The sequence below is a fragment of the Balaenoptera musculus genome, chromosome 1 (assembly GCF_009873245.2).
Source record: "Balaenoptera musculus isolate JJ_BM4_2016_0621 chromosome 1, mBalMus1.pri.v3, whole genome shotgun sequence".
NCBI classification, from domain to species: domain Eukaryota; kingdom Metazoa; phylum Chordata; class Mammalia; order Artiodactyla; family Balaenopteridae; genus Balaenoptera; species Balaenoptera musculus.
Window position 1 is genome coordinate 13,702,120 of NC_045785.1, and position 19,426 is coordinate 13,721,545.

At 50.1% G+C, this 19,426-nt stretch overlaps 1 protein-coding gene across 1 annotated transcript in view; it reads left to right on the forward strand.

Moving 5' to 3' along the window:
- The window catches only part of IGSF21 (immunoglobin superfamily member 21), a 246,123-nt gene that overhangs the window by 90,721 nt on the left and 135,976 nt on the right, over positions 1-19,426 (forward strand). Inside the window, exon 2 of the mRNA XM_036828283.1 lies at positions 15,796-15,907. Coding sequence (XP_036684178.1) covers positions 15,796-15,907 — 112 coding nt within the window. The remainder of the gene's footprint in view (positions 1-15,795; positions 15,908-19,426) is intronic.

The window sequence follows — 19,426 nt, forward strand, 5'->3', positions numbered from 1 at the left end:
AGCAACTAAGCCTGTGCACCACAACTACTGAGCCTGTGTTCTAGAGCCTGCGAGCCACAACTACTGAGGCCACGTGCCACAACTACTGAAGCCTGCGAGCCTAGAGCCCATGCTCCGCAACAAGAGAAGCCACAGCAATGAGAAGCCCGTGCACCGCAACGAAGAGTAGCCCCCGCTCGCCGCAACTAGAAAAAGCCCGCGCGCAGCAACGAAGACCCAACGCAGCCAAAACTAAATCAGTAAAAATAAATAAATTTTTAAAAAAACAAAAACAAAAACTTTCTCCTAGGATTCTCCTATCACAAAATCAAACTAGGTTCCAGAGGGCAAGAAAGACGCTCTGATGGAGAGAGTTGATCCATTTGGGTGGAAAAGAAGTTTGGGTGAAGGTCAGATGTTAGACACAGCTGGTGCTGGGGTCATGTTGAGGGAAAATTCTCCAGCAGCCTACATTCCCAGCTTCAGATAGCCAGTCCTGATGTTTGGAGACTCTCTTTGTCTCCTGTGCCTGGGAACTCCTGAGGGCACATTCATTCCTTCCAGAATTTTGCTTTTCTCCCTTCGCTGTGTGGTTTCTCAACCTCAGAACTGTTGCCATCCGGGGCTGGACGACTCTTGGTTGTGAGGACGTCCTGTACATTGTTGGGTGTTTGGTAGCATCCCTGGTCTGTACCCAGTAGATGCCAGTAGCAGTCCCCACCTCCACCAGCTGTGACAACCAAAAGTGTCTCTAGACACTGCCAGATATCCCCCTGGGGGGCAAAATCGTCCCTGGATGAGACCACTCTGCTTTATTGGACTGTTTCTAACGGCTGCTGTAATAGAGATGCAATATCTCGCTGGACCAGTAAGGCTGTTACCCTGATAGCTGAGCTGCCCAGCCTGAAGGGTCTAAACTCAGGGGCTTTGATTCTGCAAAATGAGTTCATTCCCTAATTCATCAGAGGTAAAACTGTCACGTGTCATTTATTTAAAACTGATTCAGATCCAGAGAACAAAGCGACACTTCATTCAGACCATGTCTTAAAATAATAGGTTGAAGGAAACAGAATTGTTAATGAGCAAATTCAATTTGCAAATTTCCAGACCCTTTGGTGTTGAAGCGAGGAAGTCTAGTCTTCCTTTTGGTTCCCTTTTGGAAGAGAAAAATAAAAGACCAAAAAATTAAGGGTTCCTTTATTGTGCCTTTAGCTTCTGAGTCCAGCAATTAATTCTTATGTGCTAAAGGACTTCTGTGTTTATGAGACATTATTATTGAATGTAGGCCTATTTTAAGTTGTAATTTTTTCCATTAAGTTGCCTCATTTTACTGATTAAGGCCAGTTTATAACCTAGCTTAGACTGTGTTCCTTGAGTAATAACTATTTTTCTTTTAAAATATTCCTTAATAACCTCTCATCCATTTTAAATTTTATTCTAAGTCGGAAGAGCCTCCCTGTTGTTCACAAATCTGTCCTTGTGGTGCTGAGGGATGTCAGAGGATGCAGGGCTGCCAGGCCTTCTGTGCACTTTGCTTCAAAAATCTCCGTAGAGGACACAAAAAACATCGACTAGGAGATGGTGACTTCTCAGCCTCCGTGCTGCTGAGGCTGATCTGAAACAGACAAAAAAGAAACATGGGTCATCGGCCCCAAAGCTTTCTAGCAAACTCCTTAAAGGAGTCTTGCTGGTAAAAGAGGATTGAGGGTGTGGAGAAGTGGGGCAGTCAAGGCAGGGGAGTGATGGCCGGGGTATCTGTGTCAGCCCTGTCCCCATACGCCAGGCACTGCACTGGGCCCCTTGCCTGGGCCATCTCCCTCCCTCTCCCCCACCCCTTCCAGCACTAAGAAGTAAGGATAATTATCCCCATTTGGCAGTTGGAAACTGAGGCTCAGAGCAATGAAACAACTTAGTGCTGCAGAGGTGGCCTGTGGCAGAGTCAGAAGCTGTCCCAGGTCTGTCTGGTTCCCAAGCCCAAGGTCATAACCTCTCGGCACCGGTGGTCCCTGACAATATCCTCATGCGAAGAAGGAGGCCTTCCCAATTGTGCTCTTCAGATCACTTTCCCCTCTATTGTCTCATCTTGCATCACCATTACCCTCAGTAATAATCACCATGAACCTCTTTTTCAGATGAGATGACTGAGGCCCAGAGAAGGGGAGGGACTTGCCCTCTGTGTCCATGGCAGAACGAGAGCTAGACCTGGGTTTTTGGCTTCAAGGTCTGGAGCTATTTCCTTTTCCTCCTGCACCCCCTGTAGCTTCCCTGTGGTTGGCTGCACAGCCAGCCCTGACCTGGTGGCCCTGGACCAGAGAGGGCACTACAGAGGCAGCTGTGGCTGGTCGGGCATCTCACGAGCATCCTGTATCCCATCAGTCTCTCATCCTTCTTCCCTTCTGGCAGTTGCAGCTGTTCTTTGGATGCTGGACTGACCCAGAGATAAAGAAATGATGATTCCCCTCACCAACCCCCAAAGACACTGAGAAAGTTCTAGAGGATGATGGCAAGCTATCAGATGAAAGGTCATGGGAGAAAAGACAATGGTGTGATATGCTTTGGGAGACCTGAATCCTGGTCTTAAATTGCTTATTAATTGTCTTTGTGACCTCGGCCAAGGCCCTTCCTTTCTCTGGGCCTCAGTTTACCATCTTTATAACAAAAAGATTTCAATTCGAGATCATAAAAGCCACTTTCCTGTGATCCTCTGTGGTGGAGAACTATGGTTTGGGAATCCAACTCAGTGATAGTATAACCGGACTCACTGATTGATTTTGTTACTTATTCATTTATCTGCCTGTTCACTTTTTTTTCAGGAAGAACCTATTGAGTACCTACTATGTGCAATATATTAATGGAAAGTATTAGTAGAATAACTGCTGTAACAAATCACTTTAAAATCTCAGAGGTTTTGTTTTTAATAATTTGTGTTTATTATATAAAATATATTTATTATAAAAATTATTTTATAATTAACACAATAGCATTTTATTTCTCACTCATATTACTGTCTATTAGGGGCTGTAGGAGGACACTACTCCATACTGTCATTCAAATACCCAGGTTTTTTCCATCTTCTGGCTTTGTCCTCGTCCGGGTCCATCCAGGCAGCTGATATAGAGAGAGGGTGTGGAGGATGGCACAGGAGGTTTCTAGGGGTCAGGCCTGGAAGCCATATTCCCCTGCCAGGATTTAGTCACATGACCCCACCAAATTGCAAAGGAGGCTGGGAAATGTAGTCCAGCTGAATCCCTGGGAGGAAAAGAAAAAAAATGGGGTTTGGGGAGCACAGAGCAGCACTGTGTACAAGCATAGCAAAGACACCTTCAGACCCCAATGTGAACTTGGGCAAAGGAGCCTGGGACAAGCTGGTCCAGATGGAGACTTGACTGGCAGGTCCAGCATCAGTATCCTGCAGGAGCCTATGCACTTGGCCCTGTTGTCAGCCCAGGACATGCTGCCTAATGAAGCATTTCCCCAGTCCCATCACCTTCCCTTGCCTACATCTCAGAGGCAAGAGGAATGACTGAACAAGCCCTGCCCTTCTCTGGCCTCAGTGTCTCCCATCCATGAATTGGGAAGAAAACTGACCGACCCTGGCTCTCCGGAGAATCAATCAGAGAAGCATCAGGTGTCTTCAAAGGGCCACAGAACAGCCTTCCCAATCCTTCTTATTAATAGTAGAACCACAACAGTATCAATAATGAAACACAAATTAATAATAAATAAACAAACTAATGATAAATAATACATATGTCATGAATAATACATTAATACTACAAGGCTTTTGAGCATCTATTGCCTCTGACAGAGGGGAATTTGATTAGCTGGCTGGAGAACACAGAGGGGGAATATTTCAGAAGAGTCTGGGAGGTTGGGGCAGGGGCTGGACACCTGAAAGTGGCAGGCACGTCTCCCTGCAGAGGTGTAAAATGTTTGAGGTCTTTGGTGGCCCAGAACTGACCTGACCTTCTGCTGGGGGAGGTGAGAACCAGGAGTCTGAGGGTGGGGCCTTCCTGTCTAGATGTCTTTCCATGGTTCAAATTAGAGTGGAAATCCATAACCCAATAAGGCAAAAAAACAAAGAAGCCTTCCAGCCCCAACAGAATTTGATGTTATTGCTAAGGCGAGGCCAGCTGAAGATATCTGTAGAATTTATTTGTTCATCTGTAGATTCATTCATTCATTCATCCGTTCATTCATTCAATAAATATGTCTTCAGTACCAACAGCATGGCCAGCATGCAGTTACTGAGTCATGTTTTTGGGACTCCAGGAGCTCATAGTTCGCAATGTTGGGAGACAGACCGGCAAAATAAAGGGTCACCCCATGCAACGTGTTAGGGTTATTTTAGATGCCATGAGAGGGGCACTTAACCATGATTTGGGGGTTCTGGGTGCAGGGTAGGTGAAGTTAGGGTGTATGTTGGGCAGCCTCTAAAGTAAGTGATGTCTAAACTAAGACCTGAGGGGTCTATCAAAGCGATGGGGGTAAAGTGATGGTAGGTGTTCCAGGCAAAAGGATGGCAGGTGCCAGGACCCAGTAGCCAGACAAAGCATATTGAAGGAGCTCTAAGGAATTCAGGATGACTGAGGCTCAGCATGCAAAAGGCAGAGGGACAAGAGGCAGGCCATGAGTGTGGGGGAAGGGGGTTGGACGTCATCCCAAAGGCAGTGAGGAGACAAAGGAGGATTTGGATCCGAGATGTGACATCAGTACGCTGGGCTGCAGCCTAATCCACACTGCTCTAGGGCTACACGGTTCACCAAGCCCTGTCCCATGCAGTGCTCGTGTGTTGGTTCATTCGTTACTTCATGCATGCAGCACACAGGCTGAGCACCCACCACGTGCCAAATATCCTACAGGGATGAATGCCAGGCCCCTGACCTTAAGAAGCTCCCAGCCTGATTGCAGAGACATACGCAAAGAACCATATGTTATATTACAGAGCGATGTGGACCAGCTATGATTGAGATGTTTACAGGGGGCTGTGTGCTTATAAGAGAGAGTGTCAGACTCATGGAAATCAAGGAGGGGGTGATCGTGGCATTGAACCCGGAAGGACGTGTACAAATTTCCCTAGGTGAACTCAGAGCAAAAGGGCATTCCAGGAAGAGGAAGTGGCACAGGCAAAAAGAAGAATCTGAGGATATCTGGGAGGGCTGGTGGATGGGTAGCACAAACGCAGTGAGAGACTGATTGAGTCGGAGAGGCTGAGAGAGACCAGATCATTAGGGGCCCGGTTGTCCATGACAGAGGCTGAACTTGATCCTGAATTGGAAGGCAATGGGGTGGGGAAATTGCATGGCATTAACCAGAGAGGTGGCGTCATCATATTTGCATTTCAGAAATATCACTGTGACTCCAATGTTGTGGGTGAATTGGAGGGACAAAGCCTGAGGGTTGGGAATAGCAAGGCGGCCGTGCAGGGTCCTGGTGGGGATTTTAAGGGCCCGAACCAAGGCAGGGCTGGTGCAGGGCAGTCACAGTTCTGAGAGCTATTGGAGAGGAAGAATTGATCCATCCTAGAGACAGATGAGCTATGAATCTCCCCTCTTTGCTCAGAAGCTTTCTTTTCTTAAAAGGCCCCCCTCCATCTTCTGCCCCACCTCTTGCCCCCATTTCTGCTAACAAGGAGGTGATGGCTGGGTGCACCTGTTAGCCCAGCATGGAAGGGTGTATTTCACAGAACCCTCTCTACCTGCCTGAAAGATATGGTTGCAGTAATTGGTTGTTGTAATAATATTTATTATGGTAGTAAGTACACGGTGCGGGGTGCCCAGGGAGGCTGTCATACCACGCTATGGTATTTATCTTCATGAGATGGGGTGACCTCTTTTCTTCCTGAGTGGTGGTGCATGGAGCTCCTGTTATCACGTGGAGATAAATCCGAGCCCCACAGAAAGGGGAGGGTGGCATGAGGAAGTTATGTGACCCTGACTCCCACGGTCCACTCCGGCAGGTGGAACAAAGCTGGTGGGGCTGCTGCCACCACCTGACTGTCTGTCTGCCCCAGGTCAAGTCTTGGTGTGGTCCAAGCTGGTTCTCCCAGGGAAGAGGGGTCCTTGAGTTCTCTGCACCACTTCTACACGCTCAGACACAGAAGAGGGTGAGACACTGTCCTGTCCTCAGGGAGCTCCTAGTCTGATGGCAGAAACAGCCCTGCCCTCTGATAGAAAGACGGTGGTCCACTGCTTTTGATTCTTCTCTAGTTACTTTGTATCAGCAAGTGATAACTTGGGTGACACAAGATAGGCACTTCTGGGCCAAGGGAACTGTCCAGAGCTGGGTTCAGATGTCAGAGATGTGATGGGACATATTTATCCATCCAGCCTCAGGTCTCTCACAGTCCCAGAAAGGGTCTCAGACACACCTCCGTGGCCTTCCTGGGATCCTCTGCTGGCTTTGAACTTGAAAATGGCCCCAACCACAGTCATTCTGCTGCTCCCTTGTGGAAGTGCTGTGTCTTGTTGGTCTAACCTGGTGTGTGATCTCACTACACCCCAAGCAAGAACTGAATCACTTTGCTGTACAGCAGAAATTAACACAACATTGTAAATCAACTATACTTCAAAAAAAAAAAAAAAAAAACAGAATCAAAGGACCTGCTTGCCAAGCCTGGTTCTGAGTGATCACGAGGAAGTCATTCTGTATCTCTGAGCCTCAGTCTCCTCACCTCTAAAATGGGGACACTATCCCCCAGGGTTGCAATGGTGATCAATGAGATAATAATTATAGATAGACTTCGAAAGTTGCCAAACACTGACCACATGTTCATTTGCTCATTTTTTTTTCGTTCATTTAATACATATTTATTTTTTTAAACATCTATTTATTTATTTATTTATTGGCTGCATCGGGTCTTAGTTGCAGTGCGCAGGCTCTGTAGTTGTGGCATGCCAGCTCCAGAGCACACGGGCTCAGTAGTTGCGGCACGCAGGCTTAGTTGCCCTGCAGCATGTGGGATCTTAGTTCCCTGACCAGGGATCGAACCAGCATCCCCTGCATTGCAAGATGGATTCTTAACCACTGGATCACCAGGGAAGTCCCTAATACATATTTATTGAGTTATTATTAAGTGCCAGGACCTGTTCTAATTTCTAAGAGATAAAGTAGTGATTAAAAACCACAAACTCAAGGACTTCTGGCTATGGTGAGATAAACAGCCTCCCTTTATCTTCCATTAATTCAACTATGAGACCTGGACAGAATGTATGGACACCTATTTGAAAAATCTGATATGTAAATACTAGCAGGCAGTTTGGGGAAGAACATCAGAATTAAAAGAACTACTAAAAGAATTAATATAAACAAGACCCAGAGTCTCACAAAGTAATACTTAAAATGTTCAAGATACAAACTAAAATCACACGACATACAAAGAACCACGAAAATCTCAACTCACAAGGGGAAAGACGATCAATAGACTCCAATGATGAGATTGACACCTATGCTGGAATTATCTAACAAGGACTTTAAAGTAACAAAAATACTTGAACAAACAATCACAAATCATCTCGAAAAAAATAATAAAATAGAAAGACTCAGCAAAGAAATAAAGGCTATAAAGAAGAACCAAATGGAAATTTTAGAAATGAAAAATACAATAACTGAAACTTAAAAACTGACTGGATTGACTCAGTAGCAGAATAGAGATGACAGGAAAGAGTCAGTGAACTTGAAATAGATCAATAGAAATTATCCAATCTGAACAACAGGAAAAAGAAAAAGGTTGAAACACTCACATATATTCACACACAAAGTCTCTGCTCTCATGGAACTTGCAACCCAGTTGGGTATGGGAGTGTGGGGGGGAGATATATCAGCGGACAATAAACAAATAAACATGTATCAGGCAGTAATAAATATTTTAAAAAGAATAAAGCAGGGTAAAGAGTTAGAGAATCACTATGATGCTGTTTTATATAGATAGGATAATGAGAAAAGGTCTCTCCACAGCAGAGGCATTTGAGCAGAGAAAGAATTGAGGACTTGAGCAATTCGAAGTTGGGTTGTTGGGAGAGAGATCGTTCTGGGAGGTGGGAGCAGCCGGTGCAAAGGCCTACCCTGATTGAGGTGGAGTGTTCAAGTATTCAGGGATCCGCAGTGTTCATGTGTGTGGGTGGGGTGAATGATGGAGAGGGTGAGGGGAGATGAAATCAGGACGGGTGGGCAGGAACAAAGGTGCGGTGGGTGGTGGCCCATCTAGGGAGGGCATGGCAATAGACCAGCAGTCACGGTGGCTGGGCCCAGGAAGGTAGTGTAGAGTTCAATTCTGGATTTATTCTGTAGAGCCTGTGGGCCTTTGCTGGTGTTCCCTGAACTGGGGGAGAAGGAGGGGACACATCACTTCAGTGTTGGACCTGTTCATTTGGAGGCCAAAGGACATCCAAGTGGTGATCATCAAGCAGTAACGTGGGGGCTCTATGTTTGGTGGGTTCCTAACCCTCCTGCTACAAGCTACCGGTTAGCTCTGCTGTGGGGAGGCTACCGGGGAGAGGCGGGAAGCGAGGGGACCCCAGGCTCAGACCAGTTGTCCCAGGGAAGCAGGGAGGCATTGTTTCAGATGCAGCAGCAGCACACCTCGGTGCACTTATACGGGCCTTCCAGCTCTGGCAGTCAACCTGCTCAGGTGAACGCCCACTTCCTGCTCCCTGGCCCTGCGGGTTCAACCAGGGCTGCTGTCCACGGATTCTCCGCCTCTACTCATGGCTCCCGCTGCCTGTGGGTCTTTGCTCTAACCTCCCTGTGCCGTCTGCTGACTCACTCATTAGGGTACTTATGTCCTACCATCCGTGATGGGGGCAGCAGCTCACCGCCCAGCGGTGACTTCCTCTGTTGGACGGAGTTCTTCCTGACCTCTGTGACGAACCTTAGGGGACACTCTGCAGGAATACCAACATCGATCCAAGCAGATGTGATCCAAGAGGCAGGTTCAGAAGGCACCTGGGGTCACGGCGGCCCTGAGCTTGGGCTGCACCACAGGGAAGAGGTGCTACTGAGAAGGCCCTCCTGGGAACACCACCCACTCTAATTATAGAACAGCCTAGAGGATGGGCAGAATTAATTTGTTAATTTGTTAATTCTGGGCACTGTTCTAGGCACGCAAGTAACATGGCCAATAGAAAGAGTTAGCGGCCTTGTGTACTGAGAATGTACAATGAACACATCGTTACAAGTAAATTTCAGTGTCCTAAGTGGTAGGAAGGGAGGGGTATTTGGGGAACTGTGATGACCTGGGGAGTCCAGGATAGTTTTCTTAAGGAAGTGAGATTTCCATGAATCCTTGAAGGATGAACAGAGTTGCCCAAGCAAAGAGTAAGGGCTTGAGAAAGAAGGGACAGCCTGTGCTGGGGCTCAGAGGGGAGACAGAGGCCGCACATGAGGAAGAGCAGAACACAGCAGGACGTGGATAGGGGGTGAGGGCCAAACCTGGGCCAGATCACCCCACAGAGCATCTGCACCTCTTTCTGTGGAGCAGTGAGAAGCTCTGAAGGCCCTTATGAAGGCCATGGCATGCCTTTTAGAGAAAGCCCTCTGGCTGCTGGGGGAAGATGATTGAAGGGCATCCATGGGTGCAGGAAGCCCAAGACAAATCCTTATCTCACAAGTTACATCCTCAGGTAGCACCATCATCTCCTGAACACCCACGAGGAGGCAAGTACCAGTGGCGAGGGCAGCATTTACTCTCACTAATCCTTATAGTGGGGAGGGACTGTTATCCTTACCTTCTGATTGAAATAGGGGAAGAGGTCTAGTGGTTTAGCCATCGTGGACCATGGTGGAATTGTAACTATGGTGACCAACTTGTTTTGGTTTGCCAGGGACTTTCTAGTTTTAACACTGAAAGCACTTGTCCCGGGAAACCCCTTGGTCCCAGGGGAGACTGAGACACCTGGTCACCCTAATATAACTCATGCCTCTTTTCACTACCTGTACCCCTCCCATGGAAACCCTCTCTGACCACCGTCTAGCCTGGGGCCAGACATGAGCCAACCCTCTAGAAACACCCTCCCTGAGCTGGAAAAAGGGAAAGGAGTGAAGCTGGGATATTGCAAAGAGAGTTTCCAGATAGAGGAACTATTTGTCATCACCACATTGGGAGGGTTCCTGGTTCCTAAATACTGCCTGCGATTTTGCTAAAGGTACCTTAACAGGAGCGGTGTAACTGCTGTCAGAGATAGAGGGGGAGAGTGATGGCCCCATTCAGGATAACGAACTGCTTAGTTAAGGCGAATCCATTTCCACTCCTGATCCTGCTTCTCCATAGGGCGCTTGGTGGGGGCGGGGGGCGGGGCTCATGCATCGAGGCTGATTGGTGGCAAATTTAATGCCGAGAAAGACAGAGCTCCATCTTTAACTGGTGGCTGATTCATTGACAGGTTCACTTCCCGGAGAAATGGCGTTGAGTTGTATAGGCAACGATGGCGTCAGGATTCAGGCTCAGTTAACATCCGACATGGGGTTGATCAGAGCTGGAAGACCCCGAAAATGCAGTTCACCCTTCATTTTGCAGATGTGAAAACTGAGGCCCAGCGAGAGGGGCAACCTGCCGGAGGTGCCAGAGCTGGTTGGCAGCACAGCTGAGCCCGCAGCTCACGTTTCTTGTGCTCTTCCGACTGGATTCACTGCCTCCTGGCTGGTGGATGAGCCCATCTCTCCCCACCCCCGCCTGCTCAGCGGCCCCTTCTCACCAGCCCAGGGGCTTGATTCAGGGATCCTGGCAGCAGGGGGCTTTTTGGATCTCCTCCCTTTGGTCTTCTATCCTCTGCTTTGTAGAGAGGATTTCTGGTGGGTGTTTTGGCTCTGGTCCCAGTCCAGATGGGATGTCTGGCTGAGCTGGACATTTCTGAATCTCCTACTCCTTGACCAGCTTCCAATGTCAGACCCCACTCTTCCCACTTCCATCCCAGGACCGTCCTTCCTCAGCTGGACGGTGGGGACTGGGGGGAAATCAGGGGACTTGGGGACGAGGACGCACGGGGATGCCTCACCCTGCTCAGGGGTGCCCCCTTGTGGGCAGGGCTCGGGATGAACAAACTCCTAGAACATGCTTCACCATGTTGGACCCTGTGACCGTTCCCACGTCTACATTACACACGGGGAAACGGAGTCCCGTGGAGGCCACATAACTTGCCCAGGTCAAGACTGAGTGGTGGGGCGAGTAACTTGAACCAGATAACTGACTTCAGATTTGTTGGAAGCATGTGGGTGGGAGAAGCAAGGAAAGTGAGGGGGAGGGTATTTTCAGAGAAAGAACCAACACGGAATCTTCGGAAGATGATGGGATTTTGTGAAAAAGGAGCTGGAGGAATGTTAGACCTAGAGGAGAACTTTCCCTGTGTTTTTCTTTTGCAAAAAACTCCTTGGCCATGACCTCTTGTTATCCCCTCTCCTGTGTGTCTGTTTCTGGGAAGGTGAGTTCTCACCTGTGATCCAGGTGTTGACTAGGACTGATGCAATCCTTGCCTGGTACGTATGTCAGAAAATCACCCTGCCACCTGCTTCTCCCTCCCTCCCCCGGCCAGTGATCCTACCTCCAAACCCAAGACTTAGAGCCCATGCATTGCCTGAGGCTTGTCCTGGCCTTGGGTAGGAAAGGTCCAGGCATCCCACAGTTCACTGTGAGGCTCTCGAGCCTGGAGGGAGTGGGGTCTCCCCTCTGCCCACATCCCTCGCTGGGACCTGATCTCACCCCGGACCTCTGTGTCTGCAGTCTCCATCTCTCCATCATCATCTACCCCATCTGAGAGCCAGGCGTCTGATGAAGATACAATCAATGCAGCGGCCAATGGCGGGCAACCCCCAGAATCCTCACATGACCTCAGCAAGTCCCATGACTCTGCTCCGGCAGTAGCAAACGTGGTGGGCAGCTTGGCCTCGCTCGAACTCGGACAGATCTGGGTTCAAATCCCAGCTTTGCTGCTTACATGGCAGCAGTATTGAGCCAGGCCCTTCACCCCAATGAACTGCCATTCCTCCTTTGTGACAGAAATATTCACAGGGTGACATGAGCACTGAGACTGCCCGCCCAGAAGAAAGCTCAAAAAAGCAGCACTTATATTCTTATTTTAATACTCTACTGATATTAATGAAACTCACATCCCAGAAGGAGAGGCAGATGTGCAAACAGACAATTATACGCCAGTGCGACATACGCAGTAATCGCAGCATCTTACGAGGAAGTCACGCGCAGGCTGTTCCAAGAGCCGATGGAAAAATGGGAGTGAAAGTTCTGGGAAAACTAGAAAGTACCATGCGCCCAGGGAAGGAGGTTTTAGTCCTTAAAGCTGAGGTCTCCTGCCTGCTCTGTGGCCTGGCAGATTCACCCCCATCCCCCTCCCTCTGTGACTTCAAGTAAGGGGACCTCGGGAATGAGAGACACAGTCACTTCCCAAGAGAGGTGTTTCTTAGTGTTCGTTCCAAAGGACTCTAGCAGGGTGGGAACTAGGAAGAGGCAAATGAGGCTCAGGGTCCTGCAGTGGGAGTGAGGGCCTCCTTAAACCTGGCACCTGAGGCACCTCGCTTGCCCCACCCTCGTGCTGGCCCTGGTTCTAATCGTACAATGGGCTCCAGAGTGTACAATGTTACAGAAAAGTTTCCCACCACCGCCCAAGTTTGGAGAATCACAAGCACACTCCAGCTTCAGGGCCTTTGCACATGTGGCGTCTTCCACCTGGAATTCTCTCCCTCTAGAGTCACACATGGCTCACACTTTCCTTTATTCTGGCCCTTTCAAGGGAGCCTCCTGGGTCGTGCCCTGTCCAGAGCAACCCCTCCCCCATTACTCTCCCTCGCTTTACGCTGATTTGCTTTTCTTCATTACACTTATCACCACCTGACATATTTCCCATCGTTTGTTCCTTTGATTATCATCTCCTCTGCTGGATCATCAGCTGCAAAGAACAGGACCTGCCTGTTTTCACTGTTGTATCCCTAGTGCCTGGAACAGTACCTGGTACCGAATAGATTCTCAATAATTTGTACGGAAGAAGGCAAGACGGATAGAAGGAAGGAGAGAAAGTTTCTGAGACATTTTGAAGGGAAGGACCGTGTTTAATTTTGTTTAAACCAAAATTTCTCACACTTAGTTAATAATGGAAATCTTGTTGCCTGATACATCTATTAGCAGCTCATTCTCTAAACAACCCAGAAAATGCTGTCTTAAGGCGTCAGAACCACCCTCATGCCCCCACCTTTTAATTCTCCTCTGCCGGTATCCCGAGGACCTCCTCTCCCTGCTATGCAGTGGGCTTTCTCTGCTCTCGCCCAGGCCTGCCCCTGTGAAGCCTGTGCCCCAGGCACCTGCTACACCTGTTGGGGCTCCCAGCACGACCACCAGTCACCGGAGTTTCCACCGCTTCCTCCAATGCCCACCAGACTCGCACCTGTGATTGCCTCAGGGCTCGCCAAGAAACGGTGATCCTGCAAGCTGGCATCCCGCCCTGGCCCGCCTCACATACACGCACCATCTGCACCCGCCTCGGGCTGGCTGGAAGATTTATACATCTGAAAATGTGTCCTTCCCATCTCCTTCTGGTGGGAGGGGCCGTCCTCTGTTCGTGAGCTCCTCAGCCATCTGGACAGAGGATGCTCATCTTAGCTGTAGCTCCAAAGGTGAGACACGCCTCCCAGCCCTGCTGGAAAGGTGGGTGGCGGCAGGGGGGTCATCCCAAGGCTGGGAACCGTAGCAGAGGGGATCAGGCCCTGGTCTCCTGCCATGATCCCCCAGCAACACACTCCCATCCTTCCCAGGGCTGGATGGGAAATGTTTGCTGGCCCATTCTCACCTCTTCCATCCTTAGCTGTGTGTAGCATGGCGGCCATAATTGAACCAGAAGGTCTGGGTTTGAATCCCAGCTCTGCCACTTACAGCTGTGTGATCTTGGCAGGTTACTTCGCCTCTCTGTTTCCCCGTGGAAAGTCGGAATAATACTAGTTCCTTTCTCCTAGGATTGTTGTGAAAATTAAGTGAGTGAGTGTGTATTAAGCACGGAGCCCAGTGTCTGGCACAGTGAACGCCATGGAAATGTGAGCCATTATTACTATTTCACACTTGACTTGGCTTTCCCCAGCGTCCCTCCTCCCATTGGGGTTCATCCCCCTGCAAGTGGCCTCCTTGTTTGTCATGGTTCGGCACTGGCTGGGCTTAGGGACTTCTCTAATCATCCAGGCTGGGCCAGGTTTCCCCTCTCCCCTCCCCCAGTCCCTCACCGTAATCCTACCGTTACCCTCGCCGGCTTAGTGAATCGTGTTGTGAATCTGTCCCTCCACTGTACGCTCCTGGAGGTCAGGGCCATGCTCAAGCCATCCTGCTTCCTGCCCGGGGCCTGCTCAGAGCAGGTGGGAGCAAACTCTGGGGCAGAATGAATGAGGAGAGGAGGGGGCAGAAGATGGGTCCTTCCTTCTGGTTCGTTTGATCACTGCTCTCATGGGCCAAGTGTTTTCTGTGGGGCTCCCTGCAAGCCTGACCTGCGGTCTAAGTTAGGGGCCCCCTGGGGCTGAGCCCCGAGTTTACCCCCTTACCCTGGGTATTGGGACCTGAAGCCTTGGATCGCACAGGTCAAGTCTGCCTCCAGCTTCCAAATTGATCCCCCTCTAGGTTGATTCTGTTTTCTTTCTTTCTTTCTTCTTTTTCCGTAGAGTGTTGTAACCATTAAGTTCCAGGCAGGGGTCAGACCCCTGGGCTCCATCTGCTTAGGTTGCCTGCACAACTGAAATCCCCAAATCCATTCTGGCTAGTTTTCTCATTAAGACAATCAGACTGGATTGATCCATTAGATCAATGGCTGGACATCAGCCACCAGCAAGCCCATCCAATGAGCCTGGATGATCAGCCCAACAATGAGGTCCCCCATTGAGCTGGAGTGGGCACCACGCCCTGAGGGTGGGGCTCTGGGAGGCAGAGGGGGTGGGTCAGAGGACTCAGCAGGCTGGACTTTGGTGTGAAGGCATCAGTGTTGCCCGGGGTGTATCTACCAGGAGAACCGCCGCAGCTCCTGGGAGTTGGGCAGGGATTCCGGGGACAGCTGGTGGGTGAGAAGCATCATCTGTGCTTGCAGACAATTGAGATTCCTTCCCAGGCAGTCAGCCCGTTATCACCGCCCCCCCCCCCACCATCACCACCGCCATGGCCCAGGGTTGGAACTACATATCCTTTTGGGCGGCAGGGTGAGCTTGATGGGAGATTTGGGGGTTCAGGAAGCAAACAGCAGTTTCCCAGCTCTCTCTTCCCTTCTCACCAGGAGTAATTTTATGAGGCTGGGAATGGAGGGGTATGGGTGCCTAGAACACCATATCCCGATGTTCCAGGGACCCTGGCTGAGTGAGATGCTGATGGGGTTTAAGGGACGGCCAAGCACCCATATTCAAATACAGTTGGAGACACTGGATTAGATGCATTTCAGCGTGTACATTTCCTACAAAGCTTATGCACATTGCGACTTTCTAAAAGCGGGGATGGAGGTGCAATGTTGGACCACAGACCCGTTTCTCTGGGATATCTTGTAGAGATACACTGAGGCGCTTCCTCCAGGTGCCAACCAGTCCTACTTTCATGGGACAGTTCATCCCAAGAAGAAGTGTTCTCAGGATTGGAGGGATCCATGGGAGCCAGGAAGTTTCTCGAAAAGGGAGGCATCAGTGAGAAGGTAGAAGAGGATGATGAACCCCACTCAGGCCCACCATCACCATTCACACAGACTACAGTGCGAACAGCGCCCCCTACCGTTGTGCCGGCTCCTTCCCCCACCCCACCGGTCAGCCCAACCCTCCAGATCAGCTCGTGCCCTCACCACCCCATCTCCTTTCTTCCATAGGCTACTTGACTGTCAACATTGAGCCTCTCCCACCCGTGGTGGCTGGTGATGCTGTGACCTTGAAGTGTAACTTCAAGACAGATGGCCGCATGCGTGAGGTCGTGTGGTACCGGGTAAGTCACCCCCACTGTCCCCTCTATACGTATGGCCAGGGCTGAGGGTAGAGCCCCCAGAGCCTCTCTGGAGACCCTCACGGGTTTGGCTATGTACTCAGCCCTAACCAGCCCTGAGCTGTCCTGTGCTCTCGGCCAGGTCCCCATCCTCTGCTGAAACCCTCCTTGAAGATCCTTTTGCCCAGTCTTCTCTTCTGCCCTCAGTACCTATCTCGTTCTGGCATCTTTTGTGTCACCAACATGCCCTTATGTTCAGGAAACCCCAGTAGTACCTAGTATTAGTTACTAAGAATGCTGCAGGCTCTGATTACAGTGTAACTAAAGAGCACTGAAGGGTGGAATTTGGGGCATGAGGATTTGGGTAATGTTTTTCGCAGGAGAGAGAACAGGACAGCTTCCTGCCTTCTTAAAAATCAAATTACAGACATAGTCTGCCTTCTAATCCGATTACCCATAGGATTACTCCAGGTGTCTGGCACCCCAAGGTCTAAGGAGGTCTGAGATGGGATGTTGATAAAGATGAGCATATGCCCACCTGCCCAAGGCCCAGGTGTTGGCAACAGGAGAACCAGCTTTGGGTCACAGAAACAAGTGTTGGCCTTTTTAGCCACCAATAGACATTTCTATGTGTCTGGACTGGGCATCCCAGCCTGGTCTCCCTTTGCCGCAAGGGAGTCGGGGCTGGCTGGGCTCAGGAGGAGGTCCAGTTGGCATTGACTTTCTTGCAATGCCGCACTCAGGTTTGCACAGAGCAAGGTACCGCCGCCATCTGGGGAACGGGTTAGGCGGAGAGCTCCTCTTCCATGAGCTACAACAGAGGGTGGCAAAATTTTTCGGTGAGGCCCAGATAGTAAATATTTTCCTCTCTGGGGACCATATGGTCTCTGTCACAACTACCCAGCTCTGTTATAGTGTGAAAGCAGCCACAGACTGGAAGGGCATGGCGGGGTTCCCATAAAATTTTATCCATGGACACTTGAATTTCATGTAATTTTCACGTGTCACAAAATCTACTTCTCCTTTTTTATTTTTTCAACCACTGAAAAAGGTAAAAAAACGTTCTTGGCTCACGGGTCATACAGAAACAGGCTGTAGGCTGATTTGGTCCACCAGCCCTAGTTTGCCGGCCCCTGATCTAAAACCAACACTTCCCTAAGCTTTGTAAGTTGTGTTGCCCTTTCTTCAAGTGAAACCAATGGGTGACACAGTCAAGTGTCACTGCTCTGGAAGGAGCGTGGAAGTAGGGGGTGGGGGGTGGGGAGAGGAGGTGGAAGGTGGAGGGTTGGGTGGGCGCAGCTTGCTGATGAGGCATCTAGAACTGGTTCCTTTGCTCCTTCAAGCCATTGCCATGCCCGCGGTGCAGTGCAGGGAAACCCAGCGTTAGAAGATCCTGCTGGGGAGTGCTCACCATTCAACGCCTTGACTCGGAACTGGGATCCTCAGCCTCCTTGCTGTTGGTCCGGTCTTGCTTTGAAGCATCCGGTAGTTACCGTTCCTTCTTGCTTTCTTGGCCTTTGATTCATCATTTGCTGGTCGCTGCCATTTTGCTGGGTGCGGTGACCTGGGCTCCTTTTAACCCACATCATTGCTCTTCATCGTAGCATTGTAGCCCCTCCTACTTAGAATCACCTCCGACATTTGGATCCCCACAGGGCCCCAGCTTTAGAAGAGGTTTCCACCCTGGATAAATCAATGGACCTAGAGAAATTCAAGGCATATGTTAACTAGTGCCATGAACTGAATCACTAAGAGGTGTATGTACATGATACGGGAACTGCTTGGCTGACACACGCTGTGAGCATCTCATTAGCACCTGGCAGAAGGACTGGGATAAATTAACTCCAGCTCACTGCTGAGGATGGTACTGCGTCTCTTCCTCAACCTTGAGTGAGGGGTAGTGAGAGACCTGCTGAGAGAAATACAGAGACCCAATGGGAACAGTTGATAGGAGTGAAGGTGGGAGGGAGCTTGGAAACAGGAAAATACCAATAGGCATCTCATTGCCTTCCCATCCTTTGAAGCAACTCTCTTCACTCTTGTTTGAAATCAAATGTTCCCTCATCAGTAGTGAAAATCTCCCTGCAGAAGTAGCTATCAGGGTTGGGGCCACAGCAGTGCCAGACCGAGGTGTAGGAAACCAAGAGCAGGCTTCCGCATGGCTCACGTCTGTGTTCTCTGAAGACCAGGGACGTGGCTGGGGCAGGACGAGATGCCCAGCTTCCAGTGCAGACAGATTCCCCTTCCCCTTCTCTGCCCCAGTGTTGAGCACCCTCGTTCACTGCCCCCCCCCACCCCGTCTCCATCCTGGCCTGCGATCACATTGATCGCTTTAAGCGTCAGTTAAGTCTCTTACGGGTGTCAGGCCCTGCGTATCAGGCTATGGTAGGCTGCACTAATTAATTTATTTTATTTCATTTCACATCCTTTGACTGAGAGCGTCTGGAATGGGGGGGGGTGGGGATGCAGATGTATGCAAATCACATGCAAATTGCCCACTGGAGCCAAATACTTGGGCCCTTTTCATTCTGTAGCTGGACTGAAGAAGTGGGCTCAGCCGACGTGGTACTCTCCCTGGGACCAGGGGAGCCCTGCATGCCCTGTCTCTGATGGTGAGGATGGGGCAGAGGACGGAAGCAAATTGCAGGGAAATGGCGCCATGCTGCCAGTTCTCTCTTTGCCTGCTGCCACTCTGGCCTTCTGACACCTATCACCTCTTTTCCCAAGGAGCCAGCTGAATGGAGAGAGAAGAGCTTACCGAGACGGGGGCTCCAGGAGCCAAAGCCAGGGCAGGGCTTCTGGAGGGTGTGGGAGAAGCAGCAGTGGAAACCCCAGTCTCCTTCCCCAGCTGGATCCCCCCCAGACAAGCCCCCACAGCTTCGTCCCCCCATCTCTGTCTTCCCCCAGCTGCCCACCCTCCCAAACAGGGAGCTGCCGAGCGTTGTTTGTTTTCTGTACGTGTGTTTGCTTCCCTCCCCGGCTTCCTTTGCCCGTCCTTCATGAAAGAGCTTACAGAGCCCGGCTTGGAAGGAAATGAATAGATTACACAGGTCCAGCCAGGGCTGCGTCTCCAATCCCTTTAGCAGGGAAAAGCAGGGCATTGTGATGAGGCCACCTCTGCCCACTCAGCCCAGTGGGCACAAAATGACCCAAAACATGTGTCAAGCCCAGCAGCCTCCCCTCTGGTCCTAAAGACATTATCTTAGCAATGGGGTCATCCTAAGCTTTCAGAAGCAAGTGGATTGGATTCTTTGGGTAAATTGGGGGAGCTGATGGAATTGTGTGAAGCAAAAGGGATCACCCCCTCGGGGTTAACAAGAACACTGTCTCAACATTTGGGAAGGTCTTGGCCTATGGACCCCTTGGGGATGGGGTAGGTGGGCAGGGAAATAGGAGGAAGTGGCCAGGGCCTGCACATTGGACACCTGGCCCCATGGTCAGGCCAAATTATAGAAAAAGATGACAAAATTCTAGAAGAGACTCAAGAAAGTGGACATGATCAGAGCCCCTGGGTCTGTGCTG